This window comes from Penicilliopsis zonata (genome assembly GCF_001890105.1).
Source record: "Penicilliopsis zonata CBS 506.65 unplaced genomic scaffold ASPZOscaffold_1, whole genome shotgun sequence".
Classification (NCBI taxonomy): Eukaryota; Fungi; Ascomycota; class Eurotiomycetes; order Eurotiales; family Aspergillaceae; genus Penicilliopsis; species Penicilliopsis zonata.
In genome coordinates this window covers 929,190-942,464 of record NW_019208911.1, presented here as the reverse complement: position 1 = coordinate 942,464, position 13,275 = coordinate 929,190, and the positions used below count along the sequence as shown (strand labels likewise).

Here is a 13,275-nt window from a genome sequence, read left to right as displayed (position 1 = left end):
AATTAAAAATAATGAACAAGCTCCACTTCCACAAGTATACGTCTCCAAATAACTATTCCAGGTGTTGTCTGAGGTCCTTCAGTACCAGTTGATCTCCAGCCAATGAGGCGCGCCGTGATTCCGATCGCTAGCGAAAGCTCTACCGCAACGCCCCGGCTTCAACCTCCAACCTCAACCTCGACCCGGTTGAAAATCCTCCCTCAATCCCACCCCCCTCCCCCCTCTCGCACTACCTGCGCAACCCGCCCTCTTCCTCCCCGCTGCAATTGCTGCAATTGCCGTCCGCCATGTCTCTTGCATCCGCTTCGAGCTCGCTTCTGCGCTCCTGCGCCAGACAGCAAGTGCCTGCCGCCCGGGCCGCACTCGCCTCCTGCCAGCAACAGCGAGGCGTGGCCGATGCCTCGTCCAAGGCGACCTTTGCGAGCCCCTTCGACAACTCGACCACTAAGATCCCCAACTTCGGCAAATACGCGTCCAGCAAGTCCCCGCGCAGCAACCAGGTCTTCTCCTACTTTGTGGCGGGTGCTATGGGTTTGGGCTCCGCGGTCGGTGCCAAGGCCACTGTTCAGGGTAGGTCTATCTCGCGGTGAATTACGGTTATAGTTGAGGAGGAAATACACGGGCGCGAAGGAAAGAGGAAAGGGGGACAGTGTCGGCCAATTGGCCTTTCTGGCCATCTGGTTCATCTGTCGTCTGATCCGTCTGATCTTCTGGGTTATATATGGGATGGAGATCTTGGTATCAGGATTGGATTGCTGATATGTGGCAGACTTCCTCGTCAACATGTCCGCCTCGGCAGATGTTTTGGCCCAGGCTAAGGTGGAGATTGCTCTTGACTCTATCCCCGAGGGCAAGAACGTACGTGCAAACAGCCACCATCATTGCAGGAGAACGAATGAGTGAGATTCTGACCGACTCGAACAGGTGATCATCAAGTGGCGTGGAAAGCCCGTCTTCATCCGTCACCGCACCAGCGGTGAGATTGATGAGGCCCGCGCGACCAACTGGGAGTCCCTTCGTGACCCCCAGTCCGACGAAGACCGTGTCCAGAAGCCCGAGTGGTTGGTTATGCTGGGTATGTCTCCCGATTCTCTTCCCCCTTTCCCTCCTCCCCCCAATGTGTCTAATTTCGATCAGGTGTCTGCACCCACCTGGGTTGTGTCCCGATTGGTGAAGCGGGTGACTTTGGCGGCTGGTTCTGCCCCTGCCACGGTTCTCACTACGATATCTCCGGTCGCATCAGGAAAGGGCCTGCTCCTCTGAACCTTGAGGTCCCTGCATACAACTTCCCTACCGAAGAGACTCTTGTCATTGGTTAAAAAAACGTCTTCCTATGAGAAATCTATCCATGTTATATTATCTATCAATTGTACTTCTGAATGGCTAGATTCTCTCTTTCTGTGTGTCTCCCGTGTCTCCGTGTGTCTCCGTGTGTCTCTCTCTCTTTCCTTTCCTCTGTTTTGACAGGGATGGGAAAGGCTGTTTTATATTAGAAGCCATCCTATCTTATGCGTTTTCGTTGCTGTATCAAGACGTGATTTACTATGGACAAAGACTAGACTCTAGATCCGTCTAAGTAGTCAATTCATATTTCTAACACTTTTCCCTCTATTTCTATTTTCAATTCTACTCATGTAGTCTTTCTCGCTTTTTAGATGCATTCTTTATATACCCTTGATTTCTATCCATAAAATTATTTGATATATTTGATACACTTTGCTATACAAATCATCCTCGGGAAACCTTTTGACAGGATATCTAGTGATGCAGTATCTACAAATATCATCTCATCTGATTAGAGCGATGATCAGGCCCGTCAATGCCGCACCAGCTGCAGCACTCTGGATCGCCACGGCGGTGAATTCCCGGCGGGAGAGCGAGATGCTACGCTCGCTGAAGAGGTCGAGGTCGTGCAGGTCGTGCGGCCAGGAGTTGAAGAGGAGGCGCGACAGTTGGGAGAGTTGCGATTGGCTGGTTTGCAGGATGTGGTCGATTATTTTGGTGGCGCTGGCTGGTATAGCCTGGGGATAATGCGAGATCTCCGGTTGAACGGTGTCAGGTACTGCTGTTGCTGACGTTACTGTTGCTTGCTCTGGCTTTGGGTCTGCCTCTTCCGGAGGATCGGTGACAATCTCAGAATCAATCACCTCGGGGATTGTCTCTTCGATGATGACAGGCTCGGGCTCCGGCTCCAAGACAGCCGGAGGAGGGGTAGGTGCCGTGAAGCTCTCCGGGATGGCGCTCTGGATGGCAGAGGTGATCTGGGCCTGGCTGAGGGCTTTTTCCTTCTCGAGAGCCTCGATGACTTTTTCCTCGAAGCCACGCACGAGCCGGCGTCGCCGCCAGGGCTCAACGGCAATCTGAAAGACAAGGAATAGCAGCACGTTGACCCCCATCAAACCCCAGGTGCCCCAGGTACTCATGCGGCGGATCTTGTCCGACCAGACCTGTTCCTCGTGGTAGCGCGAGAGGATGCTCTTGCTGAGCTGCGTGGCGGCCTCCTCTGCCTCCCGTTCGGCGGCCGACAGGGCTTCCTGCGCCTCGTGCTCTGCAACCTCGTTCGCGTGGTCGTTGCGGTACAGGTGCGTGAACCGTTCCAGGTCCGGCGCCGACCATGCATGCTTGCGCTGCAGGAGTTCGTTAATCTCGCGCTGTGAAGTCGACCGCTCGTTGATTGCGCCAGCGTAGGCCAATTTCGTTTCCTGGACTCGCATTCGGCATGCACGCACTCGTTCCTCTGAACAGCATTAGGCATGAGCATTAAACCAAGAGACGTTATAATGATAAGATGAATCCCTTACCCTGCTCTTGGATATCCCGTTTCAGTACTTCGATGGCAGAGTAGCCTGTGAAGTCGTTCAATCTCTGCCCGGCCACAAATACGTTCGATTGCAAGTTATCCATCACCGAGGAGAACCGCTTGGAGAGCTGCGACCTCCGTTCGTCCAGGTAGGACGGGAGACTCCCGCGCTGCGTTGCCGGATCATCAGGGCTTTCCTCCCTGGTTTGATTTTTCTCTCCTTGTCTTAATTCCTTCTCCTTGGTCTCCTCCGCTATTGTGTGTCGAACCTCTCCCGAGTCGACAATTGGTGAAGAACTTCCATTGTCTGACAGCGAGGACCAGGAGGACGTATTCACAGATTCGGAGGGGTGGGCTTGTGGTTCTTTTGATTTATTCGATTCATTGTCTAGGAATAGAGAAGGGTTTGTTCTGAATTGACATCGCAGGCATACCGAGAAACTCCTCAATGGTTCCCTGCTCCGGATACGGGCTGCTTTCGCTGGGGGGAATTGCGGCGGCCGTAACGGACGGGCTGGTCTCGTGGACAGGGTCAGACCGGATCGTAGCGATTGCCTGAGGAGCAATGGCACGGACTGCATTGCCGCTTGGAGGGGAAGTGGGCGTGGTCGTCCAACCTGTTAGCTGGTTGTTGGTGGTGGTGGACACTTCAACATTTGTCCGAGGTGGGCGGGAGCTGGTTGGGGCGGAGATGCGGCCCAGGCAACGAGATCTGATAAGACTGAGCGACAGCTTTACGAGAGCTTTCTAAGTGATTATACAGAAGTTGTGTTTTATGAGAGATTTATACTAAGCAAATAATATTTAATATGTTGTCTTCTAGTTTACTGATTGAAGTTACTGCGTATTCTACACACACACATATATATATCTGGAACACCAAAACCAACATAATAAGACAGAAGGTAGAAGGTAGAAGAAATCCTTGAACAGGCTTAATATTCGCGCATCCTAACTAGACTGACACAGATATAATAAAAATAAACAAGTACCCTATTTCATTACGTTCATAAGTCTTTGCAGCATATACAAGCCACGGCTAAAGCAACAGTCCACCTGCAGAAAAAACATAAAAGACAAAAGTATCAGGCACATTCGAGCGATCTTTTGTAGGAATCATGCACAGTGTAATAGAAATGACATTTTCCCAGAGCAGCTCCGTATAGGAATGGTCTTGTACGTGTCATGATCTGGCATCGAGTGCCTACCATGATCGCCTAGTCCTGGGTTTGTATCTTGTGATCACCCTTGACCGCTTCGGCATAAGTAGGTGGCGGATGAGCCTGGCTACTGCTTTCTTGCTCTGCCTCATGCGCCTGTTCTGCAGATGGCGATGGCCGAGTGGCTGCCGGGGGCGCAGCAGGAGCAGACGATGACGATTCCACTGTGCCATAACCTCTCTGGCCTGGACGCTGCCCGATCTGCTGGTGAGAAACATAATAGTACGTCGCACGGCCATTTTCCACGTCTCGTCGCTGGCGACCATCCTGGGAGAGAGGCTGGTAGTTCGGGTCATCGTAATCGGGTTCCGGATACTTCAGGATAATGTACCATGCGTGCAGTAAGCCGGGAATATAGCCGAGGCAGCAGAGAGCGATGTTAATGATCGAGTCCGCGGTGCAAATTCCTACTTTGATCCAGACTAAAGTCAAGTCAGCGACCAAATCATCAGCAGAGGAGAGGAGAGTGAGGGGGGGGGGGGTTGCCTGAAATCGGGGGGAAAAAGACTGCCAGAATGGCAAGAAAAATATCAGAGCTGCACATTGCAATGATGGCCACTTTCGGCAGACTTCTTTGGATACCCAAGAATGCAAAGCAACAAGGTCAGTAGGAAAGTAAAACTCAGGGGAGGGCAATGGTATCTAGAAGGAAGCGAGTGGCAGCCTGGACTCGTATCATATCATATCAGACGTCACTTGTCACAGGCTCGTGGCTTGGCCATCACGTGTTATATATGGCCTGAGGCACCGAGTTGCCAAGGATTGCCACCAACCTGATAATACCAAGTCTGTCAGCTCAGTGCCTTTGATATCTATCTTATAATCTAATTCAAATCATTTAGTAATATTGAGTATTGTTAACAGACACGGGTTTTGGAGAAAATCCAAAGTTAGGTAGAGGGAATGCCTATATATAGAAGTGGCTGACTGAATTAGCTATCTAGTACGCCTAGCTGTTTATTATATATGAATACAATAGCTCAATAAGATAGGGATTAGTTTGTCCAGATATTCATAGAGGAAGGTTCTTCCAGCAGTATAGCATACTAATAAAAAAATGAGACCAGCTCCTAATGCCTATACCTACCTCCCACCGAGAAACACTGACAGCGGAGCGTCAACTTGATTCATATCAACTTCAAGTCTGTGTCCAAGATCAAGATGGGTTCCGGAGAATGAGATCCCGGACTCATGGAGTCATGGGCTTGAGCCCCTGGTCGACTAATTCTGGCACATCCGAGGAATACAACCGACTCAGATCCCTGCAAGGACCACGGTCCTGTGTGGATCAGGTACTCTGGCACAGAGAGTTACACAGTCTCAAGCACATTCGCATCCCGTGCAACACGACACACTTGCTCATATGTAGTCGAGTGTCTGACTTCAAGGTCTTCCAAGTTCCAATGGTATTCCATCAGGATCCGGGCGGACGGGCTGATTTTGATAAGGGATCGACTAGTTCCGACTATGGCTATTGTTACCGGTGCATTCTGCCATTTAGAAACAAGATTAGCGGAATAGAATGAAAACCAAAAAATCTAAAAAAATAAGATCCATCTACTATTATTATTAAAATATTCGGGAGACAAGAGCTCCTTATCCTGGGACGCCTTGCGTGCAGCACCCAGCCACGTAGACAGGACTCTACACCGAGTTGTCAATTGACGAGTCAATAATGGGGTCACCGTCACTCTGTAATAATAGTAGAGCTCTTAGACTCGAGGATCAAATAATCCGTAGACTCTCAAGACTTACTCCGTAAAGGTTCAAGAGTCTTCGCGTGGAGATCGCGCACTGTTTACTTTTTGCCGTGTCCGTCGCTTCTAGACCCATCTCAAACCGCCGTCCGGGACACTAAGCGGCCCTCGAAGGAGGTACAGAGGAGGATTCAATGACCATGTCAATGACAATAATGAAAAATCACAAAGAAAAAACGATAGTCATCGGAAACAATGGCCACTGATCACTACTACTAATAGTCATCCAGCTCAGCAGGTGGATCGCAACGCTGGACAAACCAGTTTGCCTGCAAAACCCGCCAAACGGGCAGGCACACAGTTGGGTGGAGTCTTCATTTTAAGCACAGGCAAGCCCCTTTTGGGCCGGCAGGAAGAGAGAGAGAGGAAGAGAGCGAGAAAGAGACCTGACGCTGGACGGACAGACTAGCTAATATGGAGCGACCGACCGGCTACTACCACTACTACTGACGGATTGATTATTACAGCAGTTCGTTCCTGGTCCCTGTCGCTTTGCTCTTCCCCCTCGCCTTAGACTGTCCTTGGGCCCTCCACGCGCGCGACCAGCAGCAGTAGCTCGCCAGCAGCTGTTTCTCCTCATCGCCCCCCCTCTCCCAGCCTCGTCGGCGCGGTTCGACTCTTTCGTTTCTTTCCAGGCCTGATCTCGCTTTGTTGCTCTGCCTTCCTGGTTTCTCTCGTCGAGAAGTCGAGTCACTCGTTAACCAGTTTGTTTCGCTGCCGCGTCTTTCGCTTCGCCTGCTGGCCAAGGGCTCTACTACATAGAACCCTCCTTTTTATTTTATTTTATTTTATTCTTCTTTTCTTTTTCCGTGGTTTTAGTGGCCTGAGGTCATTTGATTCGATCCGAGAGTATCTTTCGACCGTTAGACGTTGTGAGACTCAACTCGTGGCCGCTGGGACCAACAGGATGGTCCGGTCGTGCTTCTGGTTTACCGTCTAAGAAACTCGAACGCAAACCCATTGATTGATCCCTTTTCATTTCGCTTCCACAGTCAATTGAGGCGTACGACAAGACCGCCCACCTTACTGCGAGCTAGGATGTCGGACACTTGCATATCTCTGTCGGAGTCGACAGCTTGTCCCGCCTTCAACGCCTCTTCTATCTCAACCAACTCTACCCTTTATGCAGACTTGTGCGTGTGAACTTCAGAATATCGCCCGCCGGTGGGCGAAAAAGATCTATTAGCGCTGACCGTGGCACAGTCCCTTCTTGCAGTATGTTTCGAACGTGACGGATTTTGATACGCAGTTGCGCAGTTATGTGTCGGAGGCCTACGTCAAGGCTGAGTGCGTTTCTCTATTTTCTTTCTTTCTTTCTCTATGATTTGTGTCGATGATAAGCTATACTAACAAGTCGATGATATAGGTATGTGGACCTATTCGGGTGCCAGGGGGTCAATCTCACGGATACTGCCGACTACTACGCGCGCTATACTACCAGTGTAATTTGTAATGGGATTGTTCAGAGCTCAAAGAGCGACTGCCATCTTTCGACAGATGATTCGATGCCCCTGTGTGCTGCAACATGCGTGAGTTTTGCCTCATCAACTCATTGGCGCATTTACAACTGACCGTCGGTCCCAACGATATATAGGCACTCAAGGCGACGAGCGAAGAGGAAATTGTTGTGAATTCAAATCTCTGCCAAAATGTGAGCAGCGACTATATGAGTCAGGTCCGCGCGGATTTTACGGTTTGCGCCCTGCCCGCCGACTCCCTGACGGGCACTTGTATCTCTGGGTCAGACAATGAGCCTAAAAACTGTGGATATGGTCCAAATCTCCTGGGCCTTTGCCAATACTGTGATGCAACCTCGACAGATTCATGCTGCACCGCCGCTAATTCGACAACCCGCTGTTCTAACGTCACGATCCCCTCAACAACAGCCACCATTCAGCCAGTCATCCCAACCTCATCAACGTCGACGGCTACCGCTGACGCATCCCATTCACATGGTCTTTCCGGTGGCGAGATTGCCGGTGTTGTTGTTGGCTCCGTGGCTGGCTTTGCTCTTCTCGCCGGCCTAGCTGCCTTTCTCATCTTGTGTCTCCGCCGGCGCCGGAGGGCAAACCGTGAGATTGGGCTCAACCAGCCCAACCCGCAGCGGAAGGGCATGTCGGCCATGCAGTATGTTCAGAGCCCGCAGGGCTATGAAGTGGTCCCAGGCGGGCGAGTCGCCAGAATGTCCGCCTTGCGTGAAGTTCCTAGTCAATCGCCCGCGCGGTCTCGCAACTCGGCCGCTGTTTTCAGCAGTGCCAAGTACAGCGACACATCCGACTCGGAGGGATACCGTGCCAGCCCGGGAACAATGTCCAAGCGTATCCCTCCCGTCACAGGGAAACGAAACGGGTCGCTCTCTAGCAACTCGATTTTTGCTGGTATTGATAGTGACACCTCGCCTCGCTCCGGCACGAACGGCCAGTTCTCGTCGCCAGAGGCTGTGACCAGTGGCCAGTCGGAGCAGCTTCCCTTCTTCCGTGACTACTATTCTCAAGACGACATCTACGCTGGAGACCAGGTTGCAGTGCTGTGGGCGTATCAACCACGTGCAGGTGATGAATTCGAACTCGACCGCGGCGAGATGCTCAAGGTGATTGGCATCTGGGATGATGGATGGGCGACTGGCGTTCGCCTGCCCGAACGCGCTGAAGACTTTGATGCTATGCATCGAGAACAACGTGATAGTGGCGTCTCCCATGGATCGCGGAGACTGGCTGTTTCTCCTGCGCCCAGTGGGGACATCAAGGCATTTCCGGTGAGGATTTATTCCCCTCCTCTCTCTTCCAGTAGTGCATAAACAATAGTACTAACTCAATATAGCTGGTTTGCGTATGCCTCCCCCAACACTGGAGGAAAATCGTTGAAGGAGAGGTACCGGAGGAAGACGAATCTTGACGACCGCTCTTCCTACAAAACATTTTCTTCACGTGCATTGATGTCTTCACGATAGCGCCTATTTCACGTTCCAGTCAGCCTACAGCAGTCTTGCGCCGGACGTTCGGTCCCAACCATATGCTCAAACTCGTTTCGCATTCCCTATTGATACCTTCACAAACACACTTCGCTCTTGGTTCGGTTTTCCAATTTTCGGGTTGATTCGAAGACACGGTACCGATTCTCGACTGCTGTGAGACGATTCTAACATTCCTTGATACTTCATATACCCCATTTTACGGCATGGATTTGCTGTCTGTTTTTTTCTTCTTCTCTCTTCAACTTAGACAGTTGTTCAATATTTGATACTTAGTGATAATTGAAAATCAACCGGTGATACAGCTCAACCTGACTTATACTTTGTGTGTTTCAATAAGATATTTCATTTAAGTCATACGAAAGACAGAGATACTAGATAGATCTAGAGGCTAGATCTTCGATCTATCCAACCCATCCGAGTTATACCTGAAGCCAATTCATTATACGCATTCGTGGACGGTTCTGACCTACTTCTTATTCAGGGCAGCCCTCTTCACCTTGGTCCTGTATGCGACGGCCTTCTCGTCCCAGATGAAGTTGACACTCTCGTGAGCGACGACAGCGGAGGACCAGCGCGAGAACTTGGGCGACTGGGCAAGGAGGCCCGGCAGGGCGGGACTCAAGAGGCCATGTTCCGGTTTGGAGAAGGCGAGGATACGCAGAAGGAAGGATCCGGTGAGGACCTCCGCGAGGGTGAGGCGCTCGCTGCCGCCGAAGAAGCCCGATTCAGGCAGGAGGGGCTCGATGTCCTTTGCGATGACGGCAGCGAGGGCCTCGCTGGCTTCCTGGCGGGCCTCTTCTGACTCGGTGCGCACCGCTGTGTGGAAATGCGGCACGATCTTGCTCACGAAGGTGTCGACGAAGAAGGCGATGCGGGCGCGGACCAGGCTGTTCTCGGGGTTCCCGGTTGCGGGGATCAGGTGCGACGGGTGCGAGTCGGCGAGGAATTGCGCGACAATGGCCGATTCGAGGATGATGTTGCCGTTATACGAGAGACTGGGGACAAGACCGCGCTGGTTTGTTAGCACTTAGTTCACCTCATATTAGTCCAATGGGTATTTGTCTTACCGGGTTAACCTCCAGATACCATGGCTCCCGAGGCTTGTTCAGATCAATGGTGATCTCTTCGTAGTCAAGGCCGAGTTCCTTGAGCGCAATGTGTGCCCGGTGAGCCCAGGGACAGCCACGGTTTGTATAGAGGATGATCTTGGCCATGGTGGGATAGTAGCTTGAGGGAAGGTAGGTAGGTGGTATGAGGCTATCTGGTGTTAGTTTCTCTTTGAATTGAGTAGGTGATGATTTTATACAATAGATGACGTGAGATAGATTTGAAATCACGATTGAGGGATTTTTGGGAGGACTGACAGGGGAGATAGAGAGTAACCAACGAGTTGACTTCCCTTAACTAAAGATTATTAATGCTGGGAGGTCGGGACTATGTAGGACTCAAGAAGATTATTGATAGCGCTCGCCATCGGGATATCCCCGCAATTTGTTACCGAGCGGATAATTCATCTGCAGGAAGACGCATATCAGCCTTATGATAATAATAATGCATCTTTCCCTAGTTATTCAGATGAGCCTCGTTTCTTGGCTGACGGCATACTACATAAGTACTATAAAGTAGTGAGTGATATATGCCTTTTAAAAGTACTATAGTCCTCTTATCTTCGACTCTCGCTGATATATCTCGGAATATGGCGGGTCAAGGTTAGGAACGAGACTGCTTGATTTCTCAGGTCAAAGCCGGTTTGGGACCATATCAAACCATCTAGTTGGGTATGGAAATATAGTAGTAACCATAAATGTGATCAGTCATGGTTCAAAAAACCCTTTGCGCTGTGTCCAGGAACTGCCCTTTAATCTGTATCTAGAGGTCAATATCTCAATCCTGGACAGGATATTCACAGGCTTGAGTAGCTGACGATCAATACAATAGCGTTCTTATGGTGTTTCTCTCTATCCGTGTTTATCCTTCTGCCTACTTCTGTCCATCCTTTCTTGTCTTCCTTCGTCACTCCTGCAAAGTTATTTCCACTCCTTTCAGTCCCTTATCGCATTCCTTGAATCGTTCCTCGAATTCTAACCCCTCATATAATATAGCAAAGTTTGGATCGAGTCGTGTGGGAAGCATTGTTGGCGGTGTGTAGCACATAAAGAGCGTCAATATGTAGACCAAGAGGAATTCTTCTGGAAATGGTGTGATTATGGCCTGCTACCTGAAGCACGAGGCATGGTATTCAGTAAATGGTGGTTAGAGAGTACCTACCTAGATACCAAGGGTACAGATCGTCTGTCGCTTTGGCACTTGCCAGGATAGTAGTGCCATAATATCAATGGAAAGTAGGCAGCAGACAGCAGACAGGTAACAGGCAACGCTGTTATTGATTCTGTAACCTTCCTTCCCTCAAGTCTTCCTCCCCGCAAATATGAGCTGCTTGAGTCTGAAGGTTGGGCCTGAAGGGTCAGGATGTAGGTTGCAAGAAGGCGCTCGGCTTCTGAAATTTATGAAGTGTCATATAGACTCAAGTTGGATCGCGGGGAGTTTTCTGAACAGTATTTGACCAGCTATTTTTGGCCCACGGTTCCGCCTCTCGACCTGGGAGTAGTACGTCAGTACGTCAGCGGAGATAGGCAGCATCTGCAGAAGCAGGACAATGCAGGCAGTGGCATGAATCTGGAGCAGTACCAAAATCACGAATCTCAAGTGACGAGACTCCAGGCATCAGGAAGAAGAGATTTCTGTCAACCGTCAAGAAGACACCTGCATATTATTTAAAGACGTTCTGCTCCCTCGCACAGTCCCAGGCCCCGTTATTATATCACGTGTCCCTTCCCAGACCACCCACCCCACCACCGCCCGTCAACAACGCAAGCACAATAAGTACACTAGAGCCCCTCTATCTCCAGCGCCCGTCTCATTCCGTCTCCTGCTCTTACTCTACCATCATCCACTTCTCACCAACTCCTTCTTTTGAGGCTTTGTCTCATCTTCTTAGAATTTGTTGGGTTTACTTAATTCCCTCTACAACCTGTATGTTCCTTCCCCAGGATGGCTTTTAGTTATAACAGATTAATGACATCGCTGGTGCAGCCTGCCCCCCAACCCCCCACCATATTATTATATTAATCAACCAAGATCGCAATCATGTCGGTGAGTTGACCTGGTGCTATGAACAAAGATTCCAGTTCTATGCTAATATGATTTTCTTGATTTATAGCTTAATTCAGGGTATATCCATGCAGCCTTCATTATTTAATAGAATGATTATAACCCAATCCTAACCAAACATTGACTAGTGTTTCCATCAATGATGAGTGCGTCACTTCGTACAAGGAATTCAGCCTGAGCCGTGGCAAGACGAAGTACATGATCTTCAAGCTTTCGGACGACAAGTCAGAGATCGTCATCGACGAGTCCGGCGGTGAGAAGGATTATGAGGTCTTCCGCAACAAGCTTTGCGATGCCAAGGACAGCAAGGGCCGCCCTGCTCCCCGTTATGCTGTCTACGATGTCGAGTATGAACTTGGTGGAGGCGAGGGCAAGAGGTGCGGCCAGAATATAAAACATCACATCCAAAAGTGAACACACAGCTTACCTTTCTCGCAGAAACAAGATCATCTTCATCTCCTGGGTTCCCGAGGAATCGGACAGAATGGTGAGCCCCTCAGTTCCCCCCGCCCCTCAGTCCCCCCAACATGCCAAGTCAGTGCTGATGTTTTGCTGTAGCTGCGCATGATTTACGCTAGCACCCGCGAGGGCCTGAAGACCGCCCTGGGCCCTGCTGCCTCGATCCATGCCGATGAGAAGGGCGATATTGAGTGGAACACCGTGCTTTACGAGGCCAGCGGTGGCAAGGCTGGCAAATAAAAGGCTTGCACCGGCTGGGTCCGGTCGCGGCGTCCGTTTTGCAGTCTTTCTGTCTGCATAACAACTCTCGTCACCAGTCATGGAATACCTAGGGATGACTGGAATACCTGGATTCGGTCTGAGACACTCACGACTCGTCTAATCTCCGTTTCTGCATTCGGGTGGATGAGCGTTGGAAGGAGAAGCTTTTCAGCGTTTTGATTGTACAGAATATCTTTGCCTGAGCGGGAGCCTGACTTCGACAGTTTAGTGTAGGACTAGGAATCTGATGTCACCTTCCTTTCCATCATATTATTTTCTTTCCTCTCCTCCTCTCCTCTTATTCTTTTTCTTATCCTTCTTATCCTTCTTATCCTTCTCGTAGGCGCCGATAGGTGTACTCGTAGGTCGCTGATGACAAACATCGTCCCATATGCGGTGGACGAAAATCGATCGGAAGACGGCCGTCTCGCTGAGGGTTCTGGTCGAGGGGCAGCGAACATCGATCTTGCGGCGCGAAACCACCGCGTCAGTGATTCCTCTGAATATTTATAGTCTTCTGCCAAAAGCATTAAATCATCGACGGCCAATGCCACGTGGATGGACTCGTCCTCGTCTCGTTCTCATGGATCATGTCATGATCATGAAGGGGGCAGGCGGGCTCGGGTAGAGGCG

At 50.4% G+C, this 13,275-nt stretch overlaps 6 protein-coding genes across 6 annotated transcripts; 3 read left to right on the top strand and 3 right to left on the bottom strand.

Moving 5' to 3' along the window:
• The first annotated feature begins 13 nt into the window (after positions 1-13).
• ASPZODRAFT_86426 (hypothetical protein) lies at positions 14-1,513 on the top strand. Its single transcript, XM_022730286.1, has 4 exons — positions 14-570; positions 770-858; positions 925-1,075; positions 1,138-1,513. Exons 1-4 carry the CDS (start codon positions 288-290, stop codon positions 1,317-1,319), a joined length of 705 nt encoding a protein of 234 aa, XP_022585317.1. The 5' UTR covers positions 14-287; the 3' UTR covers positions 1,320-1,513.
• A 130-nt stretch (positions 1,514-1,643) lies between these two features.
• ASPZODRAFT_126754 (hypothetical protein) lies at positions 1,644-3,444 on the bottom strand. The gene is made up of 2 exons (XM_022721568.1): positions 2,802-3,444; positions 1,644-2,737 (listed from the first exon to the last, which is right to left on the bottom strand). Exons 1-2 carry the CDS (start codon positions 3,379-3,381, stop codon positions 1,788-1,790), a joined length of 1,530 nt encoding a protein of 509 aa, XP_022585316.1. The 5' UTR covers positions 3,382-3,444; the 3' UTR covers positions 1,644-1,787.
• A 347-nt stretch (positions 3,445-3,791) lies between these two features.
• On the bottom strand, positions 3,792-4,659 carry ASPZODRAFT_126753 (hypothetical protein). The gene is made up of 2 exons (XM_022721567.1): positions 4,507-4,659; positions 3,792-4,442 (listed from the first exon to the last, which is right to left on the bottom strand). The coding sequence occupies exons 1-2, from the start codon at positions 4,562-4,564 to the stop codon at positions 4,018-4,020; spliced, it is 483 nt and encodes a 160-aa protein (XP_022585315.1). The 5' UTR covers positions 4,565-4,659; the 3' UTR covers positions 3,792-4,017.
• A 2,156-nt stretch (positions 4,660-6,815) lies between these two features.
• Positions 6,816-8,672, top strand: ASPZODRAFT_56634 (hypothetical protein; the record flags this gene model as incomplete). Its single annotated transcript, XM_022728624.1, has 5 exons — positions 6,816-6,910; positions 6,981-7,064; positions 7,144-7,306; positions 7,372-8,532; positions 8,598-8,672. 5 exons carry the CDS (start codon positions 6,816-6,818, stop codon positions 8,670-8,672), a joined length of 1,578 nt encoding a protein of 525 aa, XP_022585314.1.
• A 545-nt stretch (positions 8,673-9,217) lies between these two features.
• ASPZODRAFT_11653 (hypothetical protein) lies at positions 9,218-9,965 on the bottom strand (the record flags this gene model as incomplete). Its single annotated transcript, XM_022721141.1, has 2 exons — positions 9,218-9,763; positions 9,819-9,965. The coding sequence occupies 2 exons, from the start codon at positions 9,963-9,965 to the stop codon at positions 9,218-9,220; spliced, it is 693 nt and encodes a 230-aa protein (XP_022585313.1).
• Positions 9,966-11,757: 1,792 nt separating this feature from the next.
• Positions 11,758-12,847, top strand: ASPZODRAFT_126748 (hypothetical protein). Its single transcript, XM_022721565.1, has 6 exons — positions 11,758-11,784; positions 11,845-11,904; positions 11,972-11,982; positions 12,051-12,299; positions 12,361-12,409; positions 12,481-12,847. Exons 2-6 carry the CDS (start codon positions 11,899-11,901, stop codon positions 12,619-12,621), a joined length of 456 nt encoding a protein of 151 aa, XP_022585312.1. The 5' UTR covers positions 11,758-11,784; positions 11,845-11,898; the 3' UTR covers positions 12,622-12,847.
• The last annotated feature ends 428 nt before the right edge of the window (positions 12,848-13,275 follow it).

Excerpts from the sequence above, each read along its gene's own strand:
- ASPZODRAFT_86426 (XM_022730286.1), top strand. The coding sequence starts at position 288 with ATGTCTCTTGCATCCGCTTCGAGCTCGCTTCTGCGCTCCTGCGCCAGA. Across the intron at positions 859-924 it reads CTATCCCCGAGGGCAAGAAC|GTGATCATCAAGTGGCGTGG; the intron begins GTACGTGCAAAC and ends CGACTCGAACAG. Across the intron at positions 1,076-1,137 it reads CGAGTGGTTGGTTATGCTGG|GTGTCTGCACCCACCTGGGT; the intron begins GTATGTCTCCCG and ends AATTTCGATCAG.
- ASPZODRAFT_126754 (XM_022721568.1), bottom strand. The coding sequence starts at position 3,381 with ATGCAGTCCGTGCCATTGCTCCTCAGGCAATCGCTACGATCCGGTCTG. Across the intron at positions 2,738-2,801 it reads ACGGGATATCCAAGAGCAGG|AGGAACGAGTGCGTGCATGC; the intron begins GTAAGGGATTCA and ends AATGCTGTTCAG.
- ASPZODRAFT_126753 (XM_022721567.1), bottom strand. The coding sequence starts at position 4,564 with ATGTGCAGCTCTGATATTTTTCTTGCCATTCTGGCAGTCTTTTTCCCC. Across the intron at positions 4,443-4,506 it reads CTTTTTCCCCCCGATTTCAG|TCTGGATCAAAGTAGGAATT; the intron begins GCAACCCCCCCC and ends ACTTGACTTTAG.
- ASPZODRAFT_126748 (XM_022721565.1), top strand. Across the intron at positions 12,300-12,360 it reads GGTGGAGGCGAGGGCAAGAG|AAACAAGATCATCTTCATCT; the intron begins GTGCGGCCAGAA and ends CCTTTCTCGCAG. Across the intron at positions 12,410-12,480 it reads CCGAGGAATCGGACAGAATG|CTGCGCATGATTTACGCTAG; the intron begins GTGAGCCCCTCA and ends GTTTTGCTGTAG.